This window comes from Chiloscyllium plagiosum, chromosome 3 (genome assembly GCF_004010195.1).
Source record: "Chiloscyllium plagiosum isolate BGI_BamShark_2017 chromosome 3, ASM401019v2, whole genome shotgun sequence".
NCBI lineage: Eukaryota > Metazoa > Chordata > Chondrichthyes > Orectolobiformes > Hemiscylliidae > Chiloscyllium > Chiloscyllium plagiosum.
In genome coordinates, this window is record NC_057712.1 from 117,034,459 (window position 1) to 117,051,343 (window position 16,885).

Below are 16,885 nucleotides of genomic sequence, written 5' to 3' on the forward strand. Positions count from 1 at the left end.
TAGCTCGGGTGCTCAGTGTTGTGGTTCTGTTTGCCAATCTGGGACTTTGTGTTGCAGACGTTTCGTCACCTGTCTAAGTGACATCCTCAGTGCTTGGGAGCCTCCTGTGAAGCACTTCTGTGATCTTTCCTCCGGCATTTGTAGTGGTTTGAATCTGCCGCTTCCGGTTGTCAGTTCTAGCTGTCCGTTGCAGTGGCCGGTATAATGGGTCCAGGTCAATGTGCTTATTGATTGAATCTGTGGATGAATGCCATGCCACAGATTCAACCAATAAGCACATCACCCTGGACCCAATATACCGGCCACTGCAACAGACAGCTGGAACTGACAACCGGAAGCGGCGGATTCAAACCACTATAACTGCCGGAGGAAAGATCACAGAAGTGCTTCACAGGAGGCTTCCAAGCACTGAGGATGTCACCTAGACAGGGGACGAAACATCTGCAACACAAATTACCAGCTCGGCAAACAGAACCACAACATAGTATCAATCTCCCAGTGGCAGCATTCCAGAGGACTGGAATGCCACTTTCTCCCTATAAATGTTGTGCATTTCCAAGATCGCTCAGTTCTTGGGAAGCAAGTCATGTGGACACATTCTCAAACTCAACGTGCAGCATTCTGCTCATTGTTCTCAACTGGTCTTAGAAGTACTGTTTGTGCTTTCTTTATAGAATCTTCACAAGTATCTCAGAAATCTTTCTGGATGACAAAGGAAATTTGATTGTTGCTATTTTCAACCTCAGAAGACAGTAGAGGTGGGGTCACTGAACATTTTTCAGGCAGAGGTATATAGATTCTTTTTAGACAAAGAAATTGAAGGAGATGGAAATGTGGAATTTGGAACTTACACGATCAGCCATGATTTCATTGAATTGCCGGATGGCCTACTTCAACTTCAAATTCATGCACATTTATAATCATGTTAGATTTATCGTATATAAATGTGTTTCCACAAGATTTAGTTTCCACTTTTAATATTTTAACTGTGTCTTCAAGATTAATATATCTGCAAATGAAGAGCTTGATAGAGTAAAAGAAACAAAATCCTGTTAAAAATTAAAAGTAGCCAAGATCTTGAGCAATGGCAACAAAACAACAGATCAGAACTTAGATCTGAAAGAGAAAAAGTGCATCTGCAAAATAAAACTTCTAGCTGATACAAATAATCAGCCTTTATTAAAACAGGTATTGAGAGAAAAATACACAGGCATTGTATTGATAACAAACAAGTGCCATTTCTTCGCATTGGTTAGTATTCTCTGCAGTAAAAAGCACAGTCCCGATAATACTTTGCAATGAAAATTCAGAACCCAAATTCCACACATACTCATCACTTATGGCAATGAAACATCGATACCTGTGTAAATTGGCTTAAAGATATAAAAGGAACAATCAGTGCAAATCATGCAAAGAAAAACCTGAAGCTCATCACTCCACATTTATGGTCAAATTCTTGGTATGGCTAGAATTAGGCCAGCAGTAGTGCCTGCATTATGTCCCACTTATGCAAGACAATATTGTAGACATTTCACTCCATCATGACAAATACTGACTCTAGCTCCATATGGAGTCATCTTCTCCAATCTCATTTTATGCTTTCCCTGTGTATAATTTTTAGATGTTTTATTTTTCAGTGCACATCTAATTTCTTCTTAAAAAAGTGTGGCTGACTTAACCCATAAAACCTACTTTATACTTAATGGAGCTAATTCTATGTTTACACACTCTTGCTACTAAAATACTACCAAATTAAACATTTATTTACCCTCTCCTTCCAAAAAATGTTCTATTCCACAGTTCATCATTAGCCAGAATCTTTCCCAAAAGTAAACAGATTTTCAAAATTCACCTGAACTTGAACGTTGTTAGTTTAGGACAATCTGAAGATCTCATCACATTCATAATGTAAGAAAAAACAAGTGTTCCCCTTCAAAACGTTCCAATATTCATCCTTGAAAAGCTCTACAGTATCAAGTACAAATGCTGTGCAAGAAGAGCGGTATTTATCCTACAAATTCCAATGTTTTTATTTTCAATGATATGCCAGTTAGAATAAAGTTTCATACACAAGGCTCTTTTGTATTGATCAATTTTAAATTGATGAAAAGCACAATGTTATAAAAAGGGAAAAATATTTTGAAACATTTCAAACAATAGCTTGCCATGACTTGTTCCTATCCCTAAAGCTTTTGTACTAGAAATAGTATTTCATTTAAAACATGGATACAAATTACCCTTAAATCAATACATATTTTGCACATTAAAGAACAACATGAGCAGCAAAGTGGCTTCCTGGGCATAGTCAAAGATGTTCAAAACAACAGCTTTCTGTGTAAACAATTTCTGAATCAGAGTTCAAAACAGAAGAGTCTTTTCTACAGCTGTTGCTGTTTCCCTTAATTGCTCCGGAAAACTGACTCTATCAGTATCTTCACAATCACTATTGGCATTCCAGGTCCTTTCTTCTGCATGTTATTGGCCTGTTTGTCTGGAGAAAAAAAGTAACTGTAAAAGAGAATTACAATTAGCAATATAATTAAATAAACATGCAAACTTCAGTATTATGAACTCTGTTCTGCCAAATAAAGATTAGGTGTATTATATAAACTAAGAAGTGTAGTGGGGGGCTGGATCTGAGTGGGATGCTGTTTGGAGGATCAGTGCAGACTCGATGGGCATAATGGCCTCTTTCTGCACTGTAAGGATTCTACGGTGGAAGAGTCCAGAACTAGGACTGCAGTTTAAGGATAAGAGATAAACCTTGTAGGACTGAGGTACGGAGAAATTTTTTTGCCCAGAGTGGTGAGCATGTGGAATTCACTATGACAGAAAGTGATTGAGGCCAAAACATGGTGTTTTCATGAAAGTATGTATAGCTGTTGTGGCTAAAGGAATACTGGGGAGGGAGGGATTTGGTTACTGAGCTCAATGATCAGCCACGATCATAATGAATGGTAGAACAATGGGTCTTAAGACCTACTACATCTTTGTAGTTATTAAATTTCAGAAGTATCCGGAACCCTCAAATAATAATTAGAGTCTCGAGTCATAGAGATGTACAACACAGAACAGATCCTTTGGTCCAACTCATCCATGCTGATGAGATATTCTAACCTAAACTAGTCCCATTTGCCAGCACTAGGCCCATATCCCTCCAAACCCTTCCTATTCATTTGCCCATCCAAATGCCTTTTAAATGCTGCAATTGTACCAGCCTCCACCACTTCCTCTGGCAGCTCATTCCATACACACAACATCCTCTGCACGAAAAAGTTGACCCTTAGGTCCTTTTTATATCTTTCCCCTCTAACCCTAAACCTATGCCCTCTAGTTCTGGACTCTCCCACCCCAGGGAAAAGGCCTTATCTATTTATCCTATCCATTTTGTAAACCTCTATAAGGTCACCTCTCCTCTCAGCCTCCAATGCTCCAGGGAAAACAGCCCCACCCTATTCAGCATCTTCCTATAGCTCAAATCCTCCAACCCTGGCAACATCTTTGTCAACCTTTTAAAACCCTTTCAAGTTTCACAACACTCTTCTGATAGGAAGGAGACCAGAAATGCATGCAATATTCCAAATGTAGTCTGATCAATCTCAGAAGATATTTTCCCCCACCAGAATAATACCTCTTACTTGCTCAGGGCTTTGAGATAAAGTTAAGTGTTGATGGATATTTTATTCTTAGATTGTTAAAATCTTTAATAGTTATCAATGATATTAAACTGGATTGTACTGGATTTGGCATTACATTGTTTAACAGATTTTTGGGCATAGTCATCCACTTACCTACTTAAATTGGTTAATCTGTGAATAAAATTGTAAAATAAATCTCATTTTTTTTCCCCATGAAACTAATTCCATTCTTGTACACTCCTTAAGGGGGGAAATATATTCTGAAGAGAAATCCTGAACCCTTAAAATATCTGGGACATTTATTGTATAGCTAAGGCTTATTAAACTAAACAGGTTCTCTGTAGAAAGGTAGCATTCTTGGGCAATTTCTTCCCTTTAGAATGGTTATGATAATACTACAGATCTTAGACTACACCATTGTGAGGGTTGACTACCTTGAACTCAGTGGACAGTTACGGACGAACTACTCCTGATGTAAATTTCTTCCAAGAAAGAGTTAAAAACTACAACTTCATTCTGTGGGGCTTTAGGGAAAGAGAATAACTTTTATATTTTTTTTGAAAATCTGTCCTTATGTAAACAAAGTAACATTTTGTCCATCCCCCACTGTGTTGAGGGTATTACCAGTCAGAGTAGAGATAGTTTCTTTTGGAAAATCAGAATACAGTCTTTGCCAGATATATACACACACACATACACACACACACACACACAATTACAATATTTAAAAGACAGATACATGAATAAGAAAGGTTTAGAGGGATATGGATCAAAGGTGGGCAAATGGGACTCGTTTAATATATAGAGTCAGAGGATTACACATGGAAGTAGACCCTTCAGTCCAACTCATCCATGCTGACCAGGTTTCCCAAAATTAAACGAGTCCCATTTGCCCACTTTTGATCCATATCCCTCTAAACCTTTCCTATTCATGTACCTGTTCAAATGTCTTTTAAATATTGTAATTGTGCTCACCTCCACCAATTCATTTGGCAGTTCGTTCCATACATACACCACTATGGAAAAACGTTACCCCTCAAGACCCTTTTAAAATTTTTCCCCTCTCACCTTAAAACTATGCCCTCTAGTTTTGAACTCTACTACTCTGGGGGGAAGACTTTTGCTATTCACCCTATTTATGTCTCTAATGATTTTAAAAGTCTCTATAAGGTCAACCCTCAACCTCCTACACTTTGGCGAAAAAGTTCCTGCCTATCCAGTCTCTCCTTATAACTCAAACCCTTCAGTTTGAATAACATGGTAAATATTTTCTGCAGCCTTTCCAATGGAATTTGGTGTATCAGCTTGATTTCCTTGAGGACATTAATGTAAAAATCCATCTGGTTCACACCAGTCAGATTTCTGATGTTATCCACAAATAAATTACCATCCAAGGCATCACACACAATCAATAAATTGAGGTACAGTAAATCATTCATTACAGAAAAACATGACAGCTAATTTGTACCACAAAGGCCCCACAAGCAGAATGTATCAATTCTTGGTGGAATTAAGATATATTAACCTAATATAGGAAAACTCTTCCCTCTGCCATTCTCAGCCCCATCAAAAGCAATGTTTACAGCTCAGTGGTTAGGGTGTAGGTAGATAATTTGGCAAATGCTCATTTAACATCACATTCAAACATTTCATTTTTAACAGGCCACTCCTTCAATGCTGCACTTCCTCCAACTTGCAATCCAGGTTAGGTACTTAAGGCCATCATTGAACTCAAACTAAAAACTCCAGTGTGTATTTTCTAGTTCTTCTACTACAAAATACTGAACGGCCTTGGTGCCTTTTGAATAAATGGAAAATAGTGGTTCAACTCAACAAAGAATTGCACCAGCAATATTGTATTTCCTTAACTGATTTTACAATGCAATATAAATTGCATCAGTTGGTATCATTGTATGTATATCTTCCTTTCACAAATATTCAAGTGCAATGGGCCTGTTTTCAGTAGCAGTAGAACAGTTCGGCAAACTTAAACAAGTTTATGTTCATGACTGTAGATCCACAAAGACAGCCAGTAATTACAACGTTAAAAATCACACATCAGGTTTTAATTTTGTCCACCTCAGTCCAACACCAGCACTTCCTCATTATGTAAGTACACCGACAGGCGTTTGCGGAGACAGCGCACAAAAAAATCCCAAGCGATGTGCTCACATGACAACGGTAAAAGGAGAATTCTGCTTCTTACTCCCTGCGGATTGAGGCGCCTTTCACTACCCCTTACTCAAGCCAAGTCCAATTTCTTCTGCGTCTCAACCAGTTTCGATTGCAGCCGCCTCTTCCTCCAATCCAGGAACCTCCTCCGCAGGATATTTGCCTGCCAGCCGATAATGACCCCCGAAGTGAAGGACAAAACAACGGCGAGTTGCAAAGTCCTCTCGGATACTTCAGCCATGTTCACCCGAGCGTATGTCAGTGAGGCGACGGAGGAGAAGCGCATGCGCTACCCGGGCCACGTTCCAAATCAGCTGAGAGCCGGAACAATAAAAAAAAGTTACACTCAGCCCCAGCAACAAATGGCAATCTGAATGTTTAGAAACAAAAAAACCCTGCAGATGCTGGAATCCGAGGTAGACAAGCAGGAGGCTGGAAGAACACAGTAAGCTAGGCAACATCAGGAGATAGGGAAGTCAAACCTTTCGGGTCTAATCCTTCCTCAGGACTCGGGGTGGGTGGAAGGGGAGCAGCAGGTAAGGGGGCGGGGGGTAGGAGAAGGTGATCACAGGTAGAGGTTAGGGCCTGGTTTGTCGATGGGAGGAATGAATCCAGTTGGTAGCTGGAAGGAAGGGTCGGTCAGAGGAATGGAATGGAAGGGGGGAGGGGGCTGGAAAAGTGCTTGGGGATGGGAAGGGAGGTTATTTGAAATTGGAGAACTTAATGTTGAATCTTCTAGTTTGTAGGCTGTCCAAGCGGTAGATGAGGTGTTGTTCCTCCAATTGGCTGTTTGATTCACTATGGCAGTGGAGGAGGCTGAGGATACTCATGTTGGAGAGGGAATGCAAAGGAGAATTGAAATGGGCAGTGACTGGGAGGTCAGGTTGGCCCCTTTGGACCCAGCTGAGATGCTCCGTGAATTGTGCCCTTAGTTTAGTTTTGGTTTCATGAATATAGAGAAGACCACATTGGGACCACCGGATATAGTAAACTAGGTTGGAGGAGAGGCAAGTGAACCTCTGCCTTACCTGGAAAGACCATTTGGGGCCCTGGATGGAGTTGAGGGGAATGGTTTCTAGCAGGTTTTGCATTTTTTATGGTTACAGGGCAAGGTACCAGCGGTTTGGGGGGTGGGACGGAGAGTTGGTGGAGTGATTGATGTGAACCAAGGATTGGCAAAGGGAATGGTCCTTGCGGAAGGCAACAAGGGGTGGGGAGCGGAAGATGTTCTTGGTGGTGGGTCTATTTGGAGTTGGCTAAAGTGTTTAAGGATGATATTTTGGGTGTGGAGTCAGGTGGGGTGGTAGGTGAAGAAAAGGGGGGGGGGGGCCTCTGTCTTTGTTGCACTTGGGAGGGGATTTAGAGCAGTGGACCAGGGAATGGAGGATGTGCTGTGGAGGGTGTCTGAATGACAGAAGGGAGAAAGCCACGTTGTTCAAAATATGATTTGGAGATGCCGGTGTTGGACTGGGGTGTACAAAGTTAAAAATCACACAACACCAGGTTATAGTCCAACAGGTTTAATTGGAAGCACGCTAGCTTTCGGAGCGACGATGAAGGAGCTTCCAATTAAACCTGTTGGACTATAACCTGGTGTTGTGTGATTTTTAACTTTATTCAAAATAGGTGGACATCCGGGATGCTTGGAGTGGAATGTCTCCTTTTCTGAGCAGCTGCGATGGAGGCAGAGGAATTGGGAAAATGGGACAGAGTTCTTGTAAGATACTAGGTGGGAGGAGGTTAGTTATGGGAGTCTGTGTGTTTATAGTAAATGTCCATCTGTAGACTGTCGCCGGAGGTGGAAACTAAGACCTCAAGAAAAGGGAGGGGGGAAGGTGTCTGAAATAGACCACCTGAATTTAAGGGTGGGATGGAAGGTCTGGGCGAAGTCGATGAACTGCTCCAGTTCAACCTGGGTGCAAGATGCAGTACCAATGAAGTCATTGATGTAATGGTGGAAAAGTTGGGGCAGAGTGCCTGTCTAGGTCTGAAGAGGGAATGTTCGATGTGGCCAACAAAGAGGCAGCCAAAACCCTCCCCCAACCCTCTCCTTTATCTGCAGTTCCCTTTACACCCACCCCCACTCCTGAAGGAGGGTTACATCTGAAACGTTGATTTCTCCACCTCCTGATGCTGCCTGGCTTGCTGTGTTCTTCCAGCCTCCTGCTTGTCCAACTGAATGTAGTAAACTCATGCTTATTCAACTTTTATCAAGTTTGGGTCCCCCCTTGGTTGTTTCTTTTGTTTGGGCGGGATTTGTCCTCAACAATGTATGCGCGATGGTTTCAAGAATCATTTCAGTGCTTCTATTTAGAAAAGGCATCTGGGTGCCTTTGATTCATATGGACAAGATCAGCTGAACGGCTCCCTTTTGTGCTGTATCACTTCTATCATTCAAAGCAGGAGGTCCATCTGTAATCAGGCGGAGGAGGAGACTTACTGGGCTGGGGAAATGGGGAAATGGGGAAAAGCTCTGAGCCCCACATATTATTACACAAAACACCAATTACTTCGCTGAACTCTTGACTGTTTAGACTCCCAATCACCAATTCTCTTAATTGCACTTCTAGTCTTGGCTCACTAGATTTCAGGATAGGCAAACTTTAAGTGGGACAATTCAACAGTTGGGGAGAGGAACGTCAATTCTACTTGCAAGCCAATACTCCAAGAGACCACCTATCAATCAATCAATACACTCATTGGCTTTCCCTTGAATTGATATTCTTATGAATCATAGAATCCCTACAATGTTGAAACAGGCCCTTTGGCCCAACAAGTCCACACTAACCTTCTGTAGAGTAACCCACCCAGACCCATTCCCTACCCTAGTACTCTACATTTACCCCTGACTAATGCACCTAACCTACACATTCTTGAACACTGTGGGCAATTTAGCATAGCCAATTCACCTAGCCTGTACATCTTTGGATTGTGGGAGGAAACCCATGCAGACATGGGGGTAAATGTGCAAACTCCACAGGGACAGTAGCCCAAGGCTGGAATCGAACCCAGGTCCCTGGTGCTGTGAGGCAGCAGTGCTCGCCACTGTGCCACCCCGAGAGTGTTCAGAAGTGTGCATGGCTCCAAGCTTCCCATGTTCTGCCTGACCAAATTACAATTAAACAGATAGTTTGTGCATAGTCAATAGCTCCTTAGATGAAATATAAAGATTAAAACGAAGGTGATAAAATGTGCTTGTGATGTCAGGTGTTGAATGTTCAGAGGGTAAGTGAAAAGCAAATTAGCGAAGCAGAGACAAACTATAAGAGATTAGCAGCTAAGTGAAATCCAAAAATCTTCTACAGGGAAATGAATGATAAAAGGAGGAATGGGTTCGGTAGATGCTGTCTAAAGAGCATTTGAATTTCTATAATGTATCTTGTAGATGGCAAACTATAAGAGATTAGCAGCTAAGTGAAATCCAAAAATCTTCTACAGGGAAATGAATGATAAAAGGAGGAATGGGTTTGGTAGATGCTGTTTAAAGAGCATTTGAATTTCTATAATGTATCTTGTAAATGGTCCACACTGCTGCTGTTGATAAAAGGAGGAAATGTTGAAGTGATGTCTGAAATGCATTGTCTGAGCATCTGGTAGAGACAGGTTTACTTGAGGTATTAATAAGGGCATTGGATTAGTCAGAAAGGAAAGGTTTGCATGAATACAGGGAGAAGACTGGGCTCGTTCCATATGAATTGCACCTTCAGGGAGCTAGCGCAGACACACAGTCTGAATGGTAACAATACAGAAGGCAGCCATTCTATAATTCTCAAATCCACTAGCCAGAATCCCTTTATATTCTGCAAAGTGGAATCAGGCTATGCACTCAATGCCATTTTCAACAGACGTTACCTTTCTCACTATACCCTTTGTACCTAATTTGGACTTAGGTTCTTTGTGAAAACTCTGAACTGGGAATCATAGCCAGAGCTAAATTGTATTTGGAGTTCACACATTGAAACCAGCCAGCAGATTACTATCTTTTGAATGAGACACTAAACTTTGGCCTAGTGTGTCCTATCATTCAGGCAGAAATGTCCTGGGAAACTGTTTAAATAAGGGGAGAGAATTCTCACAAATGTCTTAGGAAATATTTAGCCCTGAAACAACCTCACTAAAACAGTTTATAGAGTCACAGAGTTTTTAAAGCATGGAATGAGGCCCGTTGATTCATCATCTGCCCCAAGCAAGTCCAGTTGGGGCAAAGCCCTGAGTTAACAAGATCTTATCCCAGATTTTTGATCCTGGGATGACAGTCAAGGTTTCTGTAATCTCCTGCTGTTGGAAATCTTGAGAGTTACGAAATTCAAGGATGCCCACAAATGTAACTTCTATTTTCAAATAAACCTGTTTGAATGTGTTATGAGACCCCCCCCCCAAAAAAAAAACGCTTGACCATCACCACCTGAGGTAGGACTTGAACCTGGATTTTCAGGACCCAAAATAAGGGCAAAACTGCAACTTGCTCACAAATGTTATATTGCTATACTTGAACCCTCATGCAATCTCACTTTGATTTTTGCTCTGGAACTCCTTAATATCAGCAAGCTATCCTTTGCCATTTTCAGTTGCATCACTTGTTACGTTTCTCGATTAAATTTCATCTGCCACGTGCTTGTTAATTGTCCCAAGCTATCTGTTCCTCTGAGTCTGTGACTGTCTTGATCAACATTTACAATTACTGGCTCGAACACGAATAGGCCACTCAGCCTTTTAAGTCTGCCCCACCATTCAATAAGACCCTGTCCGTCTGATTTTAACCTCAGCTCTATGTTACTGCATGTTTACATTTTCCATTGGGTGGCACAGTGGTTAGCACTGCTGCCTCACAGCGCCAGAGACCTGGGTTCAAATCCCACCTCGGGCAATTGTCTGTGTGGAGTATCTGCGTGGGTTTTCTCCAGGTGCTCTGGTTTCCTCCCACAGTCTAAAGATGTGCAGGTTAGGTGAATTGGCCATGCTAAATTGTCCCGTAGTGTTGGGTGAAGGGTAAATGTAGGGGAATGGACCTGGGTGGGTTGCTGTTCAGAGGGTCGGTGTGGACTTGTTGGGCCGAAGGGCCTGTTTCCACACTGTAAGTAATCTAATCCCTTGGTAATTAGCTGGTTATTATCTCATTGCTGTTTTGGGAGATTGCTGTGTTCAAATTGAATTTGCTTTTCTGATGTTTAAAACAATGGTTACAATTTAATGGCATTTCATTGGCTGCAAAATACTGAGGTCAGTAAATACAGGATCCAAATATAAGAGGTTATTTCCTTGACAATTACAGGAGGAGGTCAGGCACTGTGCTGGTCTGCTCTGCTCTAAATTCATTTGCAACACATTACCTTCCATTCTTCATTTTCAAATAATTATACCAGCACTTCCTGTTTAACCATTTATAATGTAGCATCCTTCCTTCTCCCTTCAGCTTTGTACAACTCTGAAACCCACCAGAGGAAGCAATTTTTCAATATTTACCCAGAATAAAGTTCTCAAATTTCACTTGTCCAATTAATGGTTGCACCTCTCAGTATGTCATGTCATGTTAACTGAAGTTCAAATTTCAAGACATTTAGGTTTCAATGTTGCTACTGTGGTTTGACACAAATGTCTCTTGATTAAACTTAAATTAATAGTTATGGCTTATATTTTAACGTGGGGCAGTGTTTGTAGAGGGATAAGACAGTGTTATTTTCTGGGTCTGTAAATTGTGAAGGAGCAAAAATGGCCTTTAATAGAGTGATATGTGGCAGTTTAAAGAGAGTTTAAGGGTTACTGCAGATTATATCTGTCATAAATGCTGTAGGCTGCGAATCTTATCAGATCAAATAGATCAGTTGGAGAGACAGTTATAAGCAATGAAGAATTTGCAATAGCAACAGCATTTGATGGATGGCAGTTATAGGAAGGGGGGAAAGTCTCAGATACAGTCACATAGATGGGTTAACTCCAGGAAAGGTAAGAGAGGTAAGCAGCTGGTGCAGGAGTCTTCTGTGGCTATACCCATTTCAAACAGGTATGCTGTTTGGAAAATGTAGGGGGTGATGGATTCTCAGGGGAACGTGGCACGAACAGCCAAGTTTCTGGTATTGAGACTGGCTCTAATGCAATGAGGGTACACCGGGTTCCAAGAGATCAATTGTGTTAGGGGACTCTCTAGTCCGAGGTACAGGCAGACGTTTCTGTGGCCAGCAGTGAAAAAGCAGAATGCTGTGTTGCTTCCCTGGTGCCAGGATCAAGGATGTCTCAGAGAGGGTGCAGAATGTTCTCACAGGGGAGAAGGGCCAGCAAGAGGTCATTGTCCACATTGGAACCAATGACATAGGAACGGAAAAGGTTGAGATTCTGAGGGAGATTACAGAGAGTTAGGCAGAAATTTAAAAAGGAGGTCCTCAAGAGTAGTAATATCTGGAATACTCCAAGTGCTACGAGCTAGTGAGGGCATGAATAGGAGGATAGAGCAGATGAATGTATGGCTGAGGAGCTGGTGTATGGGTGAAGGATTCACATTTTTGGATCACTGGAATCTCTTTTGGGGTAGAAGTGACCTGTACAAGAAGGACGGATTGCATCTAAATTGGAAGGGAACTAATATACTGGCAGGGAAATTTGCTCGAGCTGCTTGGGAGGTGGGGGGGTGGGATCCAGGGAGATAGTGAGGAAAGAGATCAATCTGAGACTGGTACAGTTGAGAACAGAAATAAGTCAAACAGTCAGGGCAGGCAGGGACAAGGTGGGACTAATAAATTAAACTGTATTTATTTCAATGCAAGGGGCCTAACAGGGAAGGCAGATGAACTCAGGGCATGGTTTGGAACATGGAACTGGAGTATCATAGCAATTACAGAAACATGGCTCAGGAATTGGCAGGACTGGCAGCTTAATGTTCCAGGATACAAATGCTACAGGAAGGATTGAAAGGGAAGCAAGAGAGGAGGGGGAGTGGCATTTTTGATAAGGGATAGCATTACAGATGTGCTGAGAGGAAATACATCCAGGGAAGTTAATTGGGTGGAACTGAGAAACAAGAAAGGGATGATAACTTTATTGGGATTGTATTATAGACCACCTAATAGTCAGAGGAAAATTGAGAAACAAATTTGTAAGGAGATCTCAGCTATCTGTAAGGATAATACGGTGGTTATGGTAGGGGGTTTTAATTTTCCAAACATAAACTGGGATTGCCATAATGTGAAGGGTTTAGATGGAGAGGAATTTGTTAAGTGTGTACAAGACAATTTTCTGATTCAATATGTGGATGTACCTATTAGAGAAGGTGCAAAATTTGACCTACTCTTGGGAAATAAGGCAGGGCAGGTGACTGAGGTGTCAGTGGGGGAGCACTTTGGGGCCAGCGACCATAATTCTATTAGATTTAAAATAATGTCGGAAAAGGATAGACCAGACTTAAAAGTTGAAGTTCTAAATTGGAGAAAGGCCAATTTTGACAGGATTAGGCAAGAACTTTCCAAAACTGATTGGGGGCAGATGTTCACAGGTAAAGGGATGGTTGGAAAATGGAAAGCCTTCAGAACTGAGATAACAAGAATCCAGAGAAAGTATATTCCTGTTAGGGTGAAAGGAAAGGCTGGTAGGTATAGGGAATGCTGGATGACTAAAGAAATTGAGGGTTTGGTTAAGGAAAAAGACGAAAACATATGTCAGGTATAGACAGGATAGATCGAGTGAATCCTTAGAAGAGTATAAAGGAAGTAGGAGTATACTTAAGAGGGAAATGAGGAGGGCAGAAAGGGGACATGAGATAGCTTTGGCAAATAAAATTAAGGAGAATCCAAAGAGTTTTTCCAAATACATAAAGGACAAAAGGATAAGTAGGGAGAGAATAGGGCCTCTCAAAGATTAGCAAGGCGGCCTTTGTGTGGAGCCGCAGAAAATGGGGGAGATATTAAATGAGTATTTTGCATCAGTATTTACTGTGGAAAAGGATATGGAAGATATAGACTGTAGGGAAATAGATGGTGACATCTTGCAAAATGTCCAGATTATGGAGGAGGAAGTACTGGATGTCTTGAAACAGATAAAGGTGGATAAATCCCCAGGACCTGATCAGGTGTACCCGAGAACTCTGTGGGAAGCTAGCGAAGTGATTGCTGGGCCTCTTCCTGAGATATTTGTGTCATCGGTAGTCACAGGTGAGGTGCTGGAAGACAGGAGGTTGACTAATGTGGTGCCACTGTTTAAGAAGGGTGGTAAGGACAAGCCAGGGAACTATAGACCAGTGAGCCTGACGTGGTGAGTAAGTTGTTGGAGGGAATCCTGAGGGACAGGATGTACATGTATTTGGAAAGGCAAGGACTGATTAGGGATAGTCAACATGGCTTTGTGTGTGGGGAAATCATGTCTCACAAACTTGATTGAGTTTTTTGAGGAAGTAACAAAGAGGATTGATGAGGGCAGAGCAGTAGATGTGATCTATGGACTTCAGTAAGGCGTTTGACAAGGTTCCCCATGGGAGACTGATTAGTAAGGTTAGATCTCACAGAATACAGGGAGAACTAGCCATTTGGATACAGAACTGGCTCAAAGGTAGAAGACAGAGGGTGGTGGTGGAGGGTTGTTTTTCAGACTGGAGGCCTGTGACCAGTGGAGTGCCACAAGGATCAGTGCTGGGTCCTCTACTTTTTGTCATTTACATAAATGCTTAAGAGACACAGTTAGTAAGTTTGCAGATGACACCGAAATTGGAGGTGTAGTGGACAGCGAATAGGGTTACCTCAGATTACAACAGGATCCTGACCAGATGGGCCAATGAGCTGAGATATGACAGATGGAGTTTAATTCAGATAAATGCGAGGTGCTGCATTTTGATAAAGCAAATCTTAGCAGGACTTATACACTTAATGGTAAGGTCCTAGGGAGTGTTGCTGAACGAAGAGACCTTGGAGTGCAGGTTCATAGCTCCTTGAAAGTGGAGTCGCAAGTAGATAGGATAGTGAAGAGGACGTTTGATTTGCTTTCCTTTATTGGTCAGAGTATTGAGTACAGGAGTTGTGAGGTCATGTTGCGGTTCTACAGGACGTTGGTTAGGCCACTGTTGGAATATTGCATGCAATTCTGGTCTTCTTCCTATCAGAAAGACTTGTGAAACTTGAAAGGGTTCAGAAAAGATTTACAAGGGTGTTGCCAGGGTTGGAGGATTTGAACTATAGGGAGAGGCTGAACAGGCTGGGGCTGCTTTCCCTGGAGCGTCGGAGGCTGAGGGGTGACCTTATAGAGGTTTACAAAATTTTGAGGGGCATGGATACAGTAAATAGGCAAAGTCTTTTCCTGGGGTTGGGGAGTCCAGAACTGGAGGGCATGGTTTAGGGTGAGAGGGGAAAGATATAAAAGAGACCTATGGGGCAATGTTTTCACACAGAGGGTGGTACGTATATGGAATGAGCTGCCAGAGGAAGTGGTGGAGGCTGGTACAATTGCAACATTTAAGAGGCATTTGGATGGGTATATGAATAGGAAGGGTTTGGAGGGATATGGGCTGGGTGCTGGCAGGTGGGACCAGATTGGGGTGGGATATCTGGTCGGCATGGACAGGTTGGACTGAAGAGTCTGTTTCCATGCTGTGCATCTCTATGACTCTGTAAATGCCAATTCTGAAAACCATGATGTGTGGATGCCAGTGTTGGACTGGCAAAGTTAAAAATCACAGAACACCAGGTTATCCTCCAACATGTTTATTTGGAAGTAGTGAGTACTAGATTGCCAAAAAGAACAACCGAACCATTGGCCTAATCAGCCATTGCATATTTGACACCCGATTTGAAATGGATTTGTTCACTGTCTGTCAATCACCTTTTGTAGATGGATATAGATGTAGATGAATGTTACTATCTTCATTAGCTTATAATTCTAAACTCCATCAGTGGCAAAACTGTAAAAAGGCTTCATGACTTATGGTTGGTGGAAAACCATCACATGATGGTGCAGATGTTGCGACACATTTATTTTCAAGGAAGTGGGGCAACATGTTGAAACTACCTAGTATGTGAAATTTTCAACAAACATGGGAGACAAATTAGATATATCTGGTTGGCAAGGGTTTTTCGGCAAAGATTTGATTTTTCTAAGTACAATCAATCACTCCCATTTAAACAACTTGCTGCAATCACTCTGAATGCTCGCACAAAAAACAGCAAAACCATATTTCTTGTAGGATTCAATGCAGACTAATTTCTGATGAAGGATCACCATGGCCTGAAAAGTTAAAAAAAAATTTATGCTGCAGATTCTGGTCTGAGCTGCTGAGTATTTCCAGCATTTTCTGTTTTTATTTCTGGGCTTGGCATTTGCCCCCTTTCTTCCTTTTTTGTGATATCAGGAATTTTGACATTATAAATAAATTGACAGCAAGAACATTTAGTTGTAGTCAAATAGAAACATTTATTATAAATGGCTATGTAAACAAGGTAATAGTTAACAGGTTGACAGATTATACTTCCCTGTTTTGGCTATGGACAAGAGAGAGTACAAAATAGTAAGGAGGAGAAAGTGAGGTCTGCAGACGCTGGAGATCAAAGCTGAAACTTTATTGCTGGAACAGCACAGCAGGTCAGGCAGCATCTAGGGAACAGAAGATTCGACGTTTCGGGCACATGCCCTTCTTCAGGATTCCTGAAGAAGGGCATGTGCCCGAAACGTCGAATCTTCTGTTCCCTAGATGCTGCCTGACCTGCTGTGCTGTTCCAGCAATAAAGTTTCAAAATAGTAAGGCATTCCAACATTTTGACCCAGTGACAGAATGGTGATGTAGCTCAGAATATTGAAAGACTTGGAATGGAATTTGCATTTGGTGGTGATCCCATATATTTGTTATCTTAATACCCTCAATGGTGTTATGGGTTTGGAAGGTGCTGTCTAAGGAGTATTGGTGGAGTGCAATTTGTAGAAAGGACACACTACTGCGCTTGTGCTTGGGCTGCAAAATCATGCATGTGGTGCCAATCAACTGGTCTGCTTTGTCCTTGATGGTGTTAAACTTCTTGAGTGTGGTCGGCTTTGTTATATGAGTATTTGAGAACTCTGGATTTGTACTGAATGGAATTTGAAAGGATAAGAGGGAATCTCATTGAATA

At 41.8% G+C, this 16,885-nt stretch overlaps 1 protein-coding gene across 2 annotated transcripts; it reads right to left on the minus strand.

The window, feature by feature from the left end:
• Window positions 1-1,160: 1,160 nt before the first annotated feature.
• Window positions 1,161-6,099, minus strand: LOC122548681 (mitoregulin-like). Of its 2 annotated transcripts, none has more exons than XR_006311306.1 (2): window positions 5,811-6,096; window positions 1,161-2,508 (listed from the first exon to the last, which is right to left on the minus strand). XR_006311306.1 is itself a non-coding variant. In XM_043687509.1 (2 exons), exon 1 carries the CDS (start codon window positions 6,094-6,096, stop codon window positions 5,881-5,883), a length of 216 nt encoding a protein of 71 aa, XP_043543444.1. In that variant the 5' UTR covers window positions 6,097-6,099; the 3' UTR covers window positions 1,161-2,508; window positions 5,845-5,880. The 2 variants fall into 2 exon arrangements, 1 of the variants encoding a protein (XP_043543444.1); XM_043687509.1 differs by having other exon boundaries at window positions 5,845-6,099.
• Between the last annotated feature and the right edge of the window lie 10,786 nt (window positions 6,100-16,885).